Source organism: Gorilla gorilla, chromosome 3, assembly GCF_029281585.2.
Source record: "Gorilla gorilla gorilla isolate KB3781 chromosome 3, NHGRI_mGorGor1-v2.1_pri, whole genome shotgun sequence".
Taxonomy (NCBI): Eukaryota; Metazoa; Chordata; class Mammalia; order Primates; family Hominidae; genus Gorilla; species Gorilla gorilla.
In genome coordinates, this window is record NC_073227.2 from 130,379,757 (window position 1) to 130,395,582 (window position 15,826).

Consider the following 15,826-nt stretch of genomic DNA (forward strand, 5'->3'; position numbering starts at 1 on the left):
ATGACTTTTTAATGTCCTTTCATATTATAAGATGTAGGTAAAATCAGGCTAAAATAAGCATGAAAGCAGCATAAAGGAGGAAGAATGTGTATGGAAGACAAGTTGGGAAGATCATCTATTTTGTCCTTAATAACCGTGGGCTGTGATTATGAGCTGATCATGTCCTTGAGGGTTTTGGTATTTTACTCTTGTTTTTTGCCAGTACCTGAAAGAGTCCTATCTTTCTTCCGTACTGGTTCCTTATCCCCCAAATCATTAAGTGCTCAGTGAAAATGAGAGGGTGTGGGATAGCAGGGTGAGGTTTACTAAGTTACCAATACCGTGACAGTTTTTCTGAATCCTCTTACTGTAAGAATGAGTCTGAACTCACAACCAATGAATAGTCATAAACATAAATGAAATCAAACTTTTTTTTGAAACAGAAAAGCTAAATTTAATTGCATCTATTGACCTTCAATAGGTGGCGAAGTTGATCTAAAGAACCAAGTAACACCATTGGACATCTTGTCCAAGACTAGAGTGTCAGAAGATAACATTACAGAATCTCAACACATGCTAGTGGCTGAAATCATGGTGTCAGGTATGAATAACTAGTTCTCCAATATACCTTTGGTTCCAGCAGTTTCCATCCTACCAATGAGGAATTTTGAATTACCTTTCTAACTTAATATTGGCTAAGTTCTACACAAGGCCAATGAAACCAAACCTTGGACTCAAGTCTGTCTTTTCTGAATGATGTGCCTGAGAAAGATGGCTGCATATTAGTCTGGACATAAACAGGACACCTTGAGAGTCTTTGGATGTGAGTCTTTGTTCTGTGAAGAAACAAAGTAACTTGGAAACAAAAGTAAAACATAGGACAACATATTTGAATGTATTTCCATCCACCCCTGATATTTTTGGTATTTGGTCCACCTTGCTGTTTTTCTATTAGCCTGAAAAGTTGATAGTAATTGATAAACAAATATAGGTTGAGCACTTCAATTGCTGCAGAAAGTCCACAAACAGCAAATGTTGGAATTCTTTTCTTCTGTGTTGCACATTTGTCACTAAAATGCCAAATCATGTGTTCAGTATGTAACAACTTTAGGGAACCTAAGTCTTTCTTGTTCCATATTCACCTAGGAGGTCAGTGGTTTTTCCAGCTGGGTTCAGCTCAGCCCTAGAGCTTCTGCAAACCCCATCCTTTCACTTTAGGTCACTGCCCTTCAAGCAGTGCAATTTGACTTTGAAACGTTTTATTTGTTTGTGTTACTAAGTAACACTTTAACAAGATGTATGTGGCAAAAAAAAAAAAAAAGGAAAAGATTTCAAAACTCCACATTAGGACATTTAAGGAGATGCTTTACCCAACTTTTGTGGTCTGCAAACTACTTTGTTGATGTACGTGGCTCTGGGTACCTCTTACCTCACCTTATCAGTGTGATTTTTTTATAAGATATAAATAAGGAGGTTCATAATTTTAGTAATAACAATAACATTTGCAGAGAATGTTAGATTATATATACAGTCATCCCTCTGTATCCACAGGGGATTGATTCCAGGATTCCCGAGTATATCAAAATCTGCACATATGCAAGTCCCAAAGTCACCCCATGGAACCCAAGTGTACAAAACATCAGGCATCGGTGTAGGCAGGTTTCACATCCCACCAATAATACTGATCTGTGTTCAGTTGAAAAACATCCAGGTATAAGTGGACCTGTGCAGTTCAAACCCGTGTTGTTCAAGGGTCAACCGTAATCTCTAATTTGATCCTCATTACAAATCAGTTCACAGATATGAAAGCAGAGAGACTGAGACCTATTAAGTTAGTGACTTGACCAAAGGTTTTTGAAAATTATGACCAAATAATTAATTCATGTGAAAATAAGATGTTCTGGAAAACTTTATTAACATTAGGAATATAGTGTGTTTAGCAATTTATTTGGCATACACTGTGCTAAGTGCTGGGGATACCAAGATGAGCTAAATACCATCCCAGTCCTCAAGGCCACAGTTAGTTGTGGAGACAAACAGCATGAAAGAATAAAATACTTTAAACCAATGTTAGGGATGTAGAGAACCTTTGCAAAGTCACCAGGAATCCCTAGAGATTCATAGAGCATATTTTGAAAGACTAATGGTTGAGGGACTGAAAGACTAAGATAAATGACAGATAGGTGGGAATGGGGGAGTGATTAAGTGACCAAAGGATTTGTGAATTTGGCTTAATACCTGGAGCCTAGTGCAGAATAGAGGGAGCTGATTGTCCTGGTGAAAAACCCCTCATCTTTCCATACCTGGATTGTGTTCTGTGTTGTCCTAGCTTGTGAAGTCTTATTTCCACCTAAGTCAGGCTTGGGGGTCTAATTTCTGTTTCAGAGTGAGATTTCACATCAACAAAGTGTCTATGGCTAAAAGACAATGTGAAAACTCCACATTAGGATTTTAGAGTATAATCTAAAATTCTTAACGTGGCCTGTTGGGCCCTGTATGAAACAACCTTTAGACACCTCCCCAGCCTCAACAAGGGCTCACCAGCCCTCTTGCCTTCGGCTTTCTGTGGCCTGCTTCCCTCACCCTGGCCTTGTTTCTAACAGACATGGACATGTGTGCTAGTTGTTTTTTCAGCCCATGGTGTGTTTCTTAGCCCTTCAAAGTCCTGTGTGTCCTTCGCCCTCTGGCTCAGAAAGCCTTTCCTAGTTCCTGACCGGGCTAGGGCTGCCTATTACAGCTCTCTTAGAACCTCACTTCTGCCCCTTGATCATATTCATCACACTTGTACTTCAATAACTAATTATGCAAAACAGCAGAGCCTTTGTCAATAGCAGAGCCCTATTCTTCACCACTGTATTTTTGCCTCTCAGGAAGGCCTAATATGTAGTAGGTACTTTCAAATGAATTATATTAGTTTTACTAACAGGACCTTGGGTCTCTTCTAGTGTGATAAGGTTAATTCTTATTTAAATTATCACAATATCTTTCTTTGTCATCCTTATTTAAATATGTATCAAAGAGAGTTTGATCAAATATTTGATTAAATATCTTGATCAAAGGGGTTTTTTTAAAGGTCACTTTTTATTCTAGTCCTTAGAACCATCATGAAAAATAGACCTGGCAGAAATTGTCACTGCTGTTTTAGAGAAGAGGAATGTGAACACAGGCATTTATTTCTTCCAGAGCTTCTTTGTGGCAGAAACAACAACAACTTTGGCTGTAGCCTGTCCCTCCTACAACTGCATAACTATTGCTTTTCATTACGCACAGCTGCCTTGGGTTCGCATGTTACCAAGTAAATCCTGAATCATATTCTAATTTAAGATAATTCTGCAAGTGATTTAAAACATCTTGGGTAATCGGATACTGTCCACTCTACACTCTGAGCAGCCTTGTGATTTGGGAGCTAGTCTTCCAAATAAATGCTGAATTAAATGGATAATTGATTTGGTCTGATCTTATCCATCTCTAAGAGTCATGAGTGACAGGAGATAACCAAGCAAGCATGAAAGGCATCTGCTCCCACAAGAGAAATCTTCTCGCTCAAGTAGCTAAGCAAATCAAATGCAATTACCCAATGTCTGCATTCACATGCCACCTGAATCCTACTTAGATCATTTAACTTTCTTTAATTTATCGGCAAGTTTGGAGGGCTTTTTAAAAAATCTCTTCTGTACTAAGATGAGCAAGCTTACCAGTGAGTAGACAGATGATAAATTATATCCTACTGTGGTATGTCAGATTCCCCCAACTCCAAAAAGGTAGGGCAGAGTGGCATTTGGAGAATGATTACATACATAAGTAAAGAGAAAAAAAAAAAAACCTGCTCATGTTTATGGCTCAACATGTAACTCTGTTCCCCAGGGCACTTGGATTTCAATGGAGTATGAAATGAAATGATCCATTTACTGCACTTAACTTGTATGGTTCATGATTTTGTAAAAGTGCCTTGAGGTGTGCAAGTCACTACATAAATCTTGATAATAAACACACATTGTGACATATGTATTCTATTATATATGATATTAGTAAATTGTCAGTAAATCTTTTTATGATTGAATTTCTTTGCCATGTTGGTGCACAGATCTACTTGCTAAATATTAGTCTGTGTGTCTTTGGGGGAGAAGAATAGGTTGACTCCTTTTGTTGTCAAAATGGTTGGGAAGTTTCAAAATAAGCAACAGACCTTTCAAATTTGAGTCTATTTGCTTCTAGCAATTTTATAATTTACATTTGCAAATGCTTTCAAAAATTATAAATAAGTTCACATAGGGTTCCTTGAACACACCAGATAGTGCTTTAAAACTAAAGTTCTTTGAGGGCACATAAACAGAAACATGGCTATGGGACTTTGGGACTATGCATCTCTTTTTTTTTTTTTTTTTTTTTTTTTGACAGTATCTCACTTTGTCACCTAGGCTGGAGTGCAGTGGCACCATCTTGTCTCACTGCAGCATCAACCTCCTGATTCTCCTACCTCAGCCCCCCAAGTAGCTGGGACTATACACCAGTTTTCAGTAGAGACAGAGTTTCACCATGTTGCCCAGGCTGGTCTCGAACTCCTGGGCTCAAGCAATCCATCCTCAGCCTCCCAAAGTGCTGGGATTACAAGCATGAACCACTGCACCCAGCCAGCTATGGATCTTTTAATGTAGTATAGTTTATAGGTCAACTAAGTGTTTCTATTTGGAGGTTAACCTGTCCCAGAACTTGGGAAAGGAAGTGGTGGACTGTTCTGTAGAACCAGAAGATTAAAGTCCGTTTTCTTCTCTAAGGTCTAGAAATAACTGCACGGGATTCTTGCTATTTGCAGATCAAGATGACTGTGCTCCTGTGGGATGCAGCACGTATGCTCGGTGTATTTCAGAGGGAGAGGATGCCACATGTCAGTGTTTGAAAGGATTTGCTGGGGATGGAAAACTATGTTCTGGTAAGAGAAAAGGGCAAATACACATATTTGGACAATACTGAACCAGAAACATTTTTTCTGCTCTTTCTGACTCAAAAACTCCAGAAGGATTTATGTAATCAGCAGATTTGAATAAGTTATTTGATGTTAGCTAAAAAAAAAAAATTGAATGACATGCATAGAAAATGAGACATATAAATATATTTACACAAATACATTGAGCTTATAGTAAAATTTATGATTATGCAATATATGCAGTTGTCATTAAGGGGAAGAATTTATAATTAGCTTTAGAAGCATGAATTTGAGTTCAAGTCAAGTTTATGACTTCACCAATTCCAATGAAAACACAACTGTTTTTTTCTTTTTTACCCCAGAAGCTTAGGTCATAAGTTTTAGTCAAATGAATAGATTAATGGATGGGTTCCTATTTTATATTAATAGCCTCAAAATTATAATTTAACGATTGCTGGAAAGATCTCAGTCCTTATGGTCTGAAACTCTGGCAGAAAATGATTTATTTACATATTTGCCTAATCGGATAGGTGGGAACTCTGTAAAGACTAATTCAGCAGTAACTTGTGAACTTTATGTTCAAGATGCAGGGCATGCATGATGTTGGCAACAGCACCTGTAAAGGACTGAATAAGAATTGAATATACGATTATGCTTATTCTTTCCAACTAGTCCCATTTATATCAGGATTGCCTAAATATTGCACTAGTTCATAATTTTGCCCACAGATATAGATGAATGTGAGATGGGTGTCCCAGTTTGCCCCCCTGCCTCCTCCAAGTGCATCAACACCGAAGGTGGTTATGTCTGCCGGTGCTCAGAAGGCTACCGAGGAGATGGGATTCACTGTCTTGGTAAGAGGACACGTGCTGAGGGAGGAGGGCAGAGGCAGGCCTCAGAAATAGGGAAACAATGTGGGTGCATGAGCAGAGAGAAGACAGGATATAATTGGGGTAACACACATGTCAAGATTTAAAGAGTTGTGCGACCTGCTCAAACTGACATATTTCCATTCTTGGTGAACAGTCAAATTTGTGCCCTTGTGTTGTTACTGCCCTAGTCAGCTTCAAGCCCCTTTGGAGGCTGTTTACTCCTCTGCCTTTCTAATTCTTTCTGGGGTTTGAGTGACACCAGTGTCTCATCAATACTTCCCACCTTGAGCCATGATGGGGGGAGTTGGACAGCATTTACTTGTCAGTGAATTTGGTAAGAGAAATGTGGTGAACTGCAGAGCTGATGACAGTTTGTTGGAAGTCACTGCTGTGTGCATAAAGAAAAGGAGGTGTGGCTTGTCAAAGGGCTCCTCTCACATTTCTTGATAAGTTCAATAGGTGGGAGAGTCAAGCCACTGACATTGAAATACAAGTAAAGAATGATTCAACCCTCTTTCGTAATCCCCGTCCTCTGGCAAGGTCTGGGTGTGGCACATTGGATTGGGAGTTCGCGTCGTGGATGTCTCATACGTTTCCAGGTGTCAGTAGCATCGCATCACGTACAAGTGAAAACCTGCCTGAAGCCATCTGAGGCATGGTGAAGTGATTATCTGAAGTTTTACAGCGCTTTAAAACTTCTCTTTCAGTATTTTCTTTCCCTCCTTCTGAAAACCTAAGAAACTGATAAGAAGCTCAAATGATACTGCTTTCTCCCACTTGTTAAGGTTAAAGATGAAATATCAATCATAACTATCAATCTTTTGAATCTGGTTGATTTAAATCAGACCTTTATTGGATTAGTTTTGTGGAATCCACAGACATCTGTAAACACTCTTTTAAGCACATATTTGGCTGTCAGTCAGGAAAATGTCACTGCTCTAATTAAGCAGGCCCATAGATAATTTAGACAAGCTGATTTCATATTTAATTTCCTTTGAAGAGAAAGGAAAGTATCTCTTCTTGGATGTTTAAACTCGTTAGGCTCTGGTTTCTCACACTGTTACTAACTCATCTCCTTCCAGTATCGAGCACGCAATGGGGTGTGCTCACCCTGCCTGCATGGTTGGCACGGAGTCCTCAGACTCCATGAAAGCAGTGGGCTTGCTCCTCTATTCTCTCTCCCCCAGCTCACTCTCACTCTCTCCCCGCCCCATATATATATGTAGTTATAATACTTCGAACCTTGTCTGGCACATAAAAAGTGCTATGTAAAATTTTATCCTTATTATTAAGAGTAGTTGAGTTTCTTGGTCAAGCATACTTCTTTGTCTTTGATTTGGAAAAGCTCTCTCTTTCTCCCAAGGTGATAGTTTATTGAAATTATAACAGGAACTCATAAAAGAGTCGGTTTGGGCCATCCAGGATAGCAATTCAATGTGTTAAATATTTCATTGGTCCCTATTAAGAATAAGGCCACAGTACTGGAAACCCTGAGAAATATCAGGATGAGAAAGGTAGTCTTTGATTGCAAGGAAAATGTGACCTAAAAGAAATATAACTGTGATCAGTGATGAAGAAGGGTGCACATCATAAGAGAAGTAAAAACCATAATGAAAGTTCAGAACTGGGAGAAATATTTGTTTGAGGTATTGGGAAAGATTTCAGGGAGGAAGTGTCGTTTTGGAAGGAGCATGGGGGATAAGTAATTTCATTTGCAGAAGTGTGAAGGGATGGGAGGAGTCCAGGCATGAACAGATCACATGACTGCCATTAAGGGTAGAGAGTAGCCTAGTTGAGCACTAAGTTTAGGTTATATGAGGGGAAGAACAGAAACTAAGGCTGATAAGGTAGTGTATGCCATAACAAGATATCCTAGACTGGATGGCTTAAGCAACAGAAATATATCCTCTCATGGTTCTGGAGACTTGAAGTCCCAGATCAAGGTGCTGGCTGATTTGGTTTTGGGTGAAGGATCTCTTCCTGGCTTGCAGATGGCCACCTGCTCACTGTGTTCTCACATGGCCTTCCCTCTTTGATGTGGAGACAGAGAGAAAGAGAGACAGAGAGCAAGAGAACGCTCTAGTTTCTCTTCCTCTTTTGTTTTTTTCTTCCTCTTCTTTTAAGGACACCGATGCTATTGGATTAGGACCCCACCCTTATGACCCCATGTAACCTTACTTTCCTCTTGGTAGATGCTTTCTTCAAATACAGTCACTTTGGGAGTTAGGGCTCAACATATGAATTGGAGGGGCAGGGACACATTTCAGCCTGTAACAGATGGGTTGGGTTACCTCTGCGGAAGACTAAAATCTGAGGGTTAGTCACTGAGGTTTCACTTCTCCAGTGAAACTGGCTGAGGGTCAGACAGTCAGTGTTGTCCCAAAGTTTCTACTAACCACATTACAACTGTAAAATGAAACAGGTGAAATGAATTTTAGCAATAATATTTTATGTATTCAAATATATCCAAAATATTAACATTTTAATATATAATCAGTGTAAAAATTATTGAGATATTTAATATTCTTTTTTATTTTGGTACTAAGTCTTCAAACTCTAATCACATTAGTGTGTTTTATACTCACAGCACTTCTTAATATGAACTAGATGCATTTCAGGTACTCAACACTCTCGAATGGCGATGGCTAGGAAGTTGGACAGCAAAGTTCTAGGCAACAGGGAGCCACTGGCAGCATTTGAGTAAAGTGGTGCAATGATGGGTTTATCATCGTTGTGCTGGAGGGAGAATAATGTGGCACTGGTGTTTAGGCATGGCGTGGAGGAAACATGGGATCCAGGAATGAGTAAGGCTGTTCTTGCAGTAATGTAAAATTGAGAGAAGAGAGGCCCTAAATGTTAGGGTGGCAGTAGCTGAGAAAGAAAAAATGGTGGGTAGTCGGGAAAGAAAGGATGATTTTTCTGATATAGTTTATTCTTATATAAAAAGCAAAACTGTTGTATTTGATATAATATGTATGTCAATGACAGGATGTCTATTCAAAAGAGTTAAGTATGACTCTTTAGGATCTGAACTTTTAAATGTTTGCCTAGAGGTTGTTTACTAATCTCCAACTTTGGGAAGTCTCCTTTCCTTCAAAGCAGGAAGAAAGCTTCCAGCCTCTCTCAGGAGCTTAGAACACCTGCATGGGGCTGGGTGTGGTGGCTCATGCCTGTAATCCCAACACTCTGGGAGGCCAAGGCAGGAGGATCACTTGAGGCCAGGAGTTTGAGACAGCCTGGGCAACATAGCAAAACACTGTTCTCCACAAAAAAAAATTAAAAACAAACAAGCAAACAAGAACTAACCAAGCATGGTGATGCAAGCCTGTGGTCCAAGCTACTTGGTGGGTTGAGCTGGAAGAATTGCTTGACCCTAGGAGGTCAAGGCTACAATAAGCCGTGATCACACCACTGTACCTCATCCTTAGCAACCAAGCAAGATTCTTTAAAAAAAAAAAAATACAGAGAGAAAGAACGGAAACAAAAAAGGAAAACAACACCTGCATTGGCATGCATTGTAGGACCTAGTTCATCTCTCCAACATTCATGAAAGTCCCTTTAAACCTAAAAATGTACAGGGCTGTGCTCGCTTTGGCAGCACATATACTAAAATTGGAATGATACAGAGAAGATTAGCATGGCCCCTGTGCAAGGAGGACATGCAAATTCGTGAAGCGTTCCATATTTTTAAAGTCAGGAAACAACAGGTGCTGGAGAGGATATGGACAAATAGGAACACTTTTACACTGTTGGTGGGACTGTAAACTAGTTCAACCACCGTGGAAGATAGTGTGGTGACTCCTCAGGGATCTAGAACTAGAAATACCATTTGACCCAGCCATCCCATTACTGGGTATATACCCAAAGGAATATAAGTCATGCTTCTATAAAGACACATGCACACGTATGTTTATTGCGGCACTATTCACAATAGCAAAGACTTGGAACCAACCCAAATGTCCAACAATGATAGACTGGATTAAGAAAATGTGGCACATATACACCATGGAATACTATGCAACCATAAAAAATGATGAGTTCATGTCCTTTGTAGGGACATGGATGAAGCTGGAAACCATCATTCTCAGCAAACTATCGCAAGGACAAAAAACCAAACACTGCATGTTCTTACTCATAGGTGGGAATTGAACAATGAGAACACTTGGACACAGGGTGGGGAACATCACACACAGGGGCCTGTTGTGGGGTGGGGGGAGGGGGGAGGGATAGCATTAGGAGATATACCTAAAATAAATGACGAGTTAATGGGTGCAGCACACCAACATGGCACATGTATACATATGTAACAAACCTGCACGTTGTGCACGTGAACCCTAGAACTTAAAGTATAATAAAAAATATATATTAAAAAAATGTATAGGTCTCTGAGAACATATAGCATGACAGAAGCTGATGAAGCTCCTCTTCCAGAGGCTGTCCACCTATAAAACCCTCTTTTTCTGTACCCCACTTTTCTCTCCCGTACTCTGTCTTTTCTGACAGATATTGATGAGTGCCAACAGGGGGTGCACAGCTGTGGAGAGAATGCCAGCTGCACAAATACAGAGGGAGGCTATACCTGCATGTGTGCTGGACGCCTGTCTGAACCAGGACTGATTTGCCCTGGTAGGTTGGTGGGTGGTCTACAGTGAAGGGGAGGGACTTGGCTCGGGGATATTCTATACCCTAATCTCTATTTGCATTAGAGATTCTAAAAATCATTCAATTCAGGCAGGCTGCAGAGCTGGCTTTCCTGATTAGGACGATGCTGGGCTTGAGAATTTGAAATGGTCCAAGTTTTCTTAATTTAATAGCATCTGGAATAAATCCTTTTTTATTACTCACAATCCAATAAAGATGGGAACATGGGTATCTCTCTTTAACTGTGCAACTAATCTCACTATCTGTAATGTCAATTTGCGGGGCTGCTGGATAAATTTTGCAGGGCTAGGCAGGTCGGTGAGAATGTCTGGACTCAGCATTTTAAATCACTTTCAAGGATTTTAAAATATTACTTTAAAAAGGCAGTATTTCTTGTTCTGAATTAGAACTCCAGCTCTCTTCTCTTTCTTTTCTCAGTATTCATAATGGTTGACTCCTGCTTCCTGAATCTTCTTCCCATAACAGCAGTATCATCTCACCATCAGCACCCCAGAAGGGGAGCTGGCTTCACCTAGACCCTGGAGACCAGGATGGGGGTCTTTTCCCATCACTGCCCACTTTTTGCCTGTCAGCCCTATAAGCAGAAAACATCCTAAGAAGAAAAATTCTGTGCTTACTTGGTCTCTGCTTTTTTTTTTAGCATATTATTTTTCTCAAATAATTTGCTCTTCTTAAAGGTACTGAAAAACTGCTTATATTTATGTAGTCAGCTGCACATGTTTACCTTTTAAGGAGCAGTGAACCATTCAATAAAAGAGACTTTACTATTATATTTTGGCATGCCCTCTGTTACGGGAACATTTTCTTCCTGTCAGAGTTGCTACAGTCTTGTCCTTGAGGGCTCCTCTGAAGGTTAGTTTTTAGAAGAAAGCACTGTGAGAAAAAATTTTTGAGACTCCAGGATATTGGAGGTAATGGACTGCACATTGATGGGTAGGTTTTAAACCATAGAGTTGCCAGTTGTTCAGTGAGACCTTGAAGCTAACTGTCACTTCACATAGTTAGTATATGTTTGTGTGTGACAGGTTTGTTTTTATGAGATCAGTGACTCTGAATTCACATGGCGACTTAGGACTGGGTGTTCTTTTACCTGCCTCCAATATGCTTTATGTATCAGATAATACTGAGCCCAAAGGAAGAATGGCTGGTTTCATAGTGAATGACTAAGGTCTAGCTAGGAAAGTGAAACTATTGTCCCTTCTAGTAGTTCTTCTGTCACTAAAAGATTTATGTCACAAACTAGTCACAGAAACTAGTTCCTGATATTGATACTTGAAAGACACTAATCCATTCAGAAAGTAAAAGTAATGTCTTGGGTTCTTTTAGACTCTACTCCACCCCCTCACCTCAGGGAAGATGACCACCACTATTCCGTAAGAAATAGTGACTCTGAATGTCCCCTGTCCCACGATGGGTACTGCCTCCATGATGGTGTGTGCATGTATATTGAAGCATTGGACAAGTATGCATGCAAGTAAGTTAAACTGTCTTGCTGATGGCACAGAGAGATGCTATTCAGTCCATAACTTGTAGCTAATTTGTAAAATTTACACTCAGGATGTTTTTCTTCAATTAGGTGTTCTTTTGGAAAAATATAAACATACACATATGAACCATGTGTGTGCACTTCATTGCATGCTCCTTGTGTATCACGATGCCCCCTTCTAGTTACCGGTGATAAGTATAAATCTAAGGAGTTGGTGATTTCCCCTTTTACTGAAATAATTTGATGTTACTACTAGTATAGTCTAGGGATTAAATGTCTCATCCTGGTTGAAAAACTGAGGTTTGTGAGATAATTCCTTAAAACTTTTTTTTTTTTCATCAAATCTGCTTTATATTATGTATGAGCATCCGTGATCTGTTTCTGGATTTACAAAAGTTTGGTACATATTCACACTGGACTTCTTGCCAGAGTCCAAAAATATTTTTCTTCAAAACTAATCATATGTATATTTTTTCTTCACTTCCTAACAGTTGACTTTTACATTTTGTTGTTCAGTAACAATTGCTGATACTGCAGCTGCTGCTTTTTGCTCCCTTTTTGCCCCCATAAGGGTTTCACAGTGGGTGACGTGTCAACCTGGAAAGGAGATTTGAGGAAGCCCTAAAACTATGAGGCATTCCCACTGTGCTCACTCCGAAAACCTTTCGTGTGGACTCTTTAACAAAACCCAAACCCACAATAGCCAGTTCTGCCTCAAATTTTACTTTTAATTCATTTCATATTTTCAAGGCAATAGGAGGAAACTGATAGATACCAAAAAACTAATAGGTCTCCCAGGGTCAGGCTCCTGATCCATTGATAATTTTCTCTGTGCCTGAGGGAGGGGTGATGAAATAGTCTGATCCTCACAAATAGCTACTATAACCTTAAAGTCTTCTCTTATTTCATTAGTAATAATGAACAGAATAACTAAATTTATGGAAGAGTAAGCTATATTCTGTGACAAAGTGTATGGCCTTGCACTAGAAATCATGTCTGCATGACAAAAATAGTGAAAAATCGCTCATGAATACTAGTAAAAATGACTCAGTCCTTATAGAATTCTGTTTTCATATTCATATTTACATGCTATAATTTCCTAACCTATGATAAATTGGGTATTTGCAATAGTTATTGCTAGTTTTAATGTTAAGAATCTAATTGGTTTTGCCTTTTCATTGTTTCTGATCATCCCAAATAATGAAATTACAAAAATAAATGTCCGAATGTATTAGGTCATGGTTGTTTTCCTCCATGATACTTTAGATTATAAAAATCATTATAATAATATAAAGGGTACTACACGGTTACATACTGCATTTAGAACAATGTTTTCATTTGGATCTGATAACATCCATTTATTAAATGATTGATGAACTCTTTAACACACTGCTTTTCTTTCTATCATTAAATCCTGATGAAAATATCATATTTCCCTGATAATGTTTTAAACATGAGTTGCTACAAATGACAAACTGGAGATAAGACTCAAATTGAAGGACCTTGAACCTAAAGCAATATTTAAAATATTACCAGAGTTCACAGTAATCTGGATCATAACCTTGTTTTTAAATTGTATATTTAATAAAAATGTGGTTTAATTAACTATTCAACCCTTGCCTCCTCCTGCCCTGATGACCTCACCTTATCTTTTATTAATTCCATAATAACAAGTCTCTAGGAAGTGCTTTACCAGTCCAACTTTTATTAGAAACACTTCCTAGGCAGGTGTCATTCTGTACAGAGTGCTCTTCACGCTGTAAGCAGGTGTTGGAAGAGCCAGCTCTTCCTTCCTTTCTTAGAGGCACTGGAAGTTCCCCTCAGCCACAAGAAACCACAGGGTGCCCCCGGGGTGATGCAGAGGAAGTGAGAGTTGGGAGTCTCCATGCCCAAGGTATTCCTCGAAGATTTCCTGGTTTGGAGATGCTCAGGAGGCTCCAAACCTTCTGGGCTCAGAGGAGGTCCTCGTTCATTCTGTCTTTCAGCCAAACACCCTTCTGAACAGGTCTTCTTTAGACCAAGACCCCCCAACGTCAGTCCTGTGAAATGCTTTTTAAAAACAGGCTGTATGGTCAAATCACGTTGAGAGATGCATCATACTCTACCCTCAATTTTTTTTTTTTTCAGGAGACCATCGTCTTATTATTACTCAAATTGGTTTCCCTGAGCATTCGGGGAGCAGAGTTTTTAAGGACAGCTTGGTGGGTTAGGGGAAGCCAGTGAGCCAGGAGTGCTGATGGGTCAGGGATGAAATCACAGAGAGTTGAAGCTGTCTTCTTGTGCTGAGTCAGTTCCTGGGTGGGGGCCATAATTTCAGATGAGCCAGTTAATTGATCCGGGTGGTGTCAGCTGATCCATCAAGTGCAGGGTCTACAGAATATCTCAAGCATTGATCTTAGGAGCAGTATAGGGAGGTTCAGAATCTTGTAGCCTCCAGCTGCATGACTCCTAAACCATAATTTCTAATCTTCTGTCTAGCCCTCAATTCTTGATTCATAGTATACCACAACACATTAAAAAGTCTTGTTTACCAGCCCGGGTAACATGGTGAGACTCTATCTCTACCAAATTTTTTTTTTCTTTTTTTTTGTGATGGAGTCTCGCTCTGTCGCCCAGGCTGGAGTGCAGTGGCACAATCTCAGCTCACTGCAAGCTCTGCCTCCTGGATTCACGCCATTCTCCTGCCTCAGCCTCCAGACTAGCTGGGACTACAGGCACCTGCCACCATTTTTTATACTTTTAGTAGAGATGAGGTTTCACCGTGTTAGCCAGGATGTTCTCCATCTCCTGACCTCGTGATCCACCCGCCTGGGCCTCCCAAAGTTAGCCAGGTATGGTGGCACACATCTGTATTCCCAGCTACTTGGGAGGCTGAGGTGGGAGAATCGCTTGAGCCCAGGAAGCTGAGATTGCAATGAGTTGTGATGGCACCACTGCACTCCAGCCTGGGAGACAGAGTGAGACCCTGTCCATAAAAAAATAAAATAAAATAAGCCTTGTTTATCTGTATTGAGTCTAGAATGTCTCAAAATTATTTGACTATGGAAAGGCAAACTTATTTGGCCAGAGAATCTTTTGTTTGGTTTAACAGAAGAACTAATTCATAACCAAAGAACTAGTATCCTGTGTCCTCCTCCCACCCTGGAAAATGCTGAATGACTATTCTGGGCCTTATAAGACTCAGTGAGGCTCTATTATTGCAGCTGACTTGGATCTCCAGGACTCTTGGCTAAGGGACTGACATATTCCTGAAGACCCCAGACTTTCTGAAAGGATCAGAGGTGTGGCCCGTTAACATCCAACAGTTTAAAAGTGGTGCTGCTAGGCATTGATAGTAAATGGCTGTAACCAAAGATAGCTAGAATTAAAACAGCATCCAAGAAAGCCTGCAAGAATGATGGTCTTCTATGCTTCTGTACTCAGATCCTGATATCTCTTGCATGGTTAGTTCCAGAAGATAGCTTTTCAGAGGTGAATAGAGCATAAAACTCTTTTTGGAAGCAGCATGGTATAGTGGAAAGAACATAGGCTTTGAAATCAGAGATCCATTGGAGTCAAACCTGTCACTCATAGCTGTGTGACGTTGTACAAACTCCTTGAGCCTCAGTTTCCTTATCCATAATACAGGAATATGCCACCAAAAATAAAATGAGTAAAAGTGCCTAGCAGGATGTCAAACACGCAAGATGGTTAACAAGTACTAATCCATTTCCCTCCTTCCTCTGTGAGTGAGTTGCCCAGTCCCTCTGACCAGCTAAAGGTAGAGACAGGCCTAGAGCCCAGATCTTCTGGAGCTTTGTCCAGTGTTTTTTCCATGCTGCCTCTTCTCACTATGGGCACTGGTGTCAGTTCTCTGTATTTTTATTCCATTAAGTCCTTTTGGAATAAAGTGGGGACATGGAT

The 15,826-nt window shown here is 39.9% G+C and overlaps 1 protein-coding gene and 1 non-coding gene across 4 annotated transcripts in view; both read left to right on the forward strand.

The window, feature by feature from the left end:
• EGF (epidermal growth factor) overlaps positions 1–15,826 on the forward strand; it is a 101,135-nt gene that overhangs the window by 71,150 nt on the left and 14,159 nt on the right. For 2 of the 3 annotated variants that reach the window (XM_019026088.4, XM_019026089.4), the window contains exons 16-20: positions 461–580; positions 4,793–4,909; positions 5,632–5,757; positions 10,279–10,401; positions 11,764–11,911. In XM_019026088.4, the coding sequence (XP_018881633.3) occupies positions 461–580; positions 4,793–4,909; positions 5,632–5,757; positions 10,279–10,401; positions 11,764–11,911 (634 nt within the window). The remainder of the gene's footprint in view (positions 1–460; positions 581–4,792; positions 4,910–5,631; positions 5,758–10,278; positions 10,402–11,763; positions 11,912–15,826) is intronic. The other variant, XM_055385738.2, reaches the window with a different exon arrangement.
• On the forward strand, positions 9,358–9,464 carry LOC115934534 (U6 spliceosomal RNA). Its single transcript, XR_004070304.1, has one exon. It is a non-coding gene; the product is annotated as a U6 spliceosomal RNA (small nuclear RNA).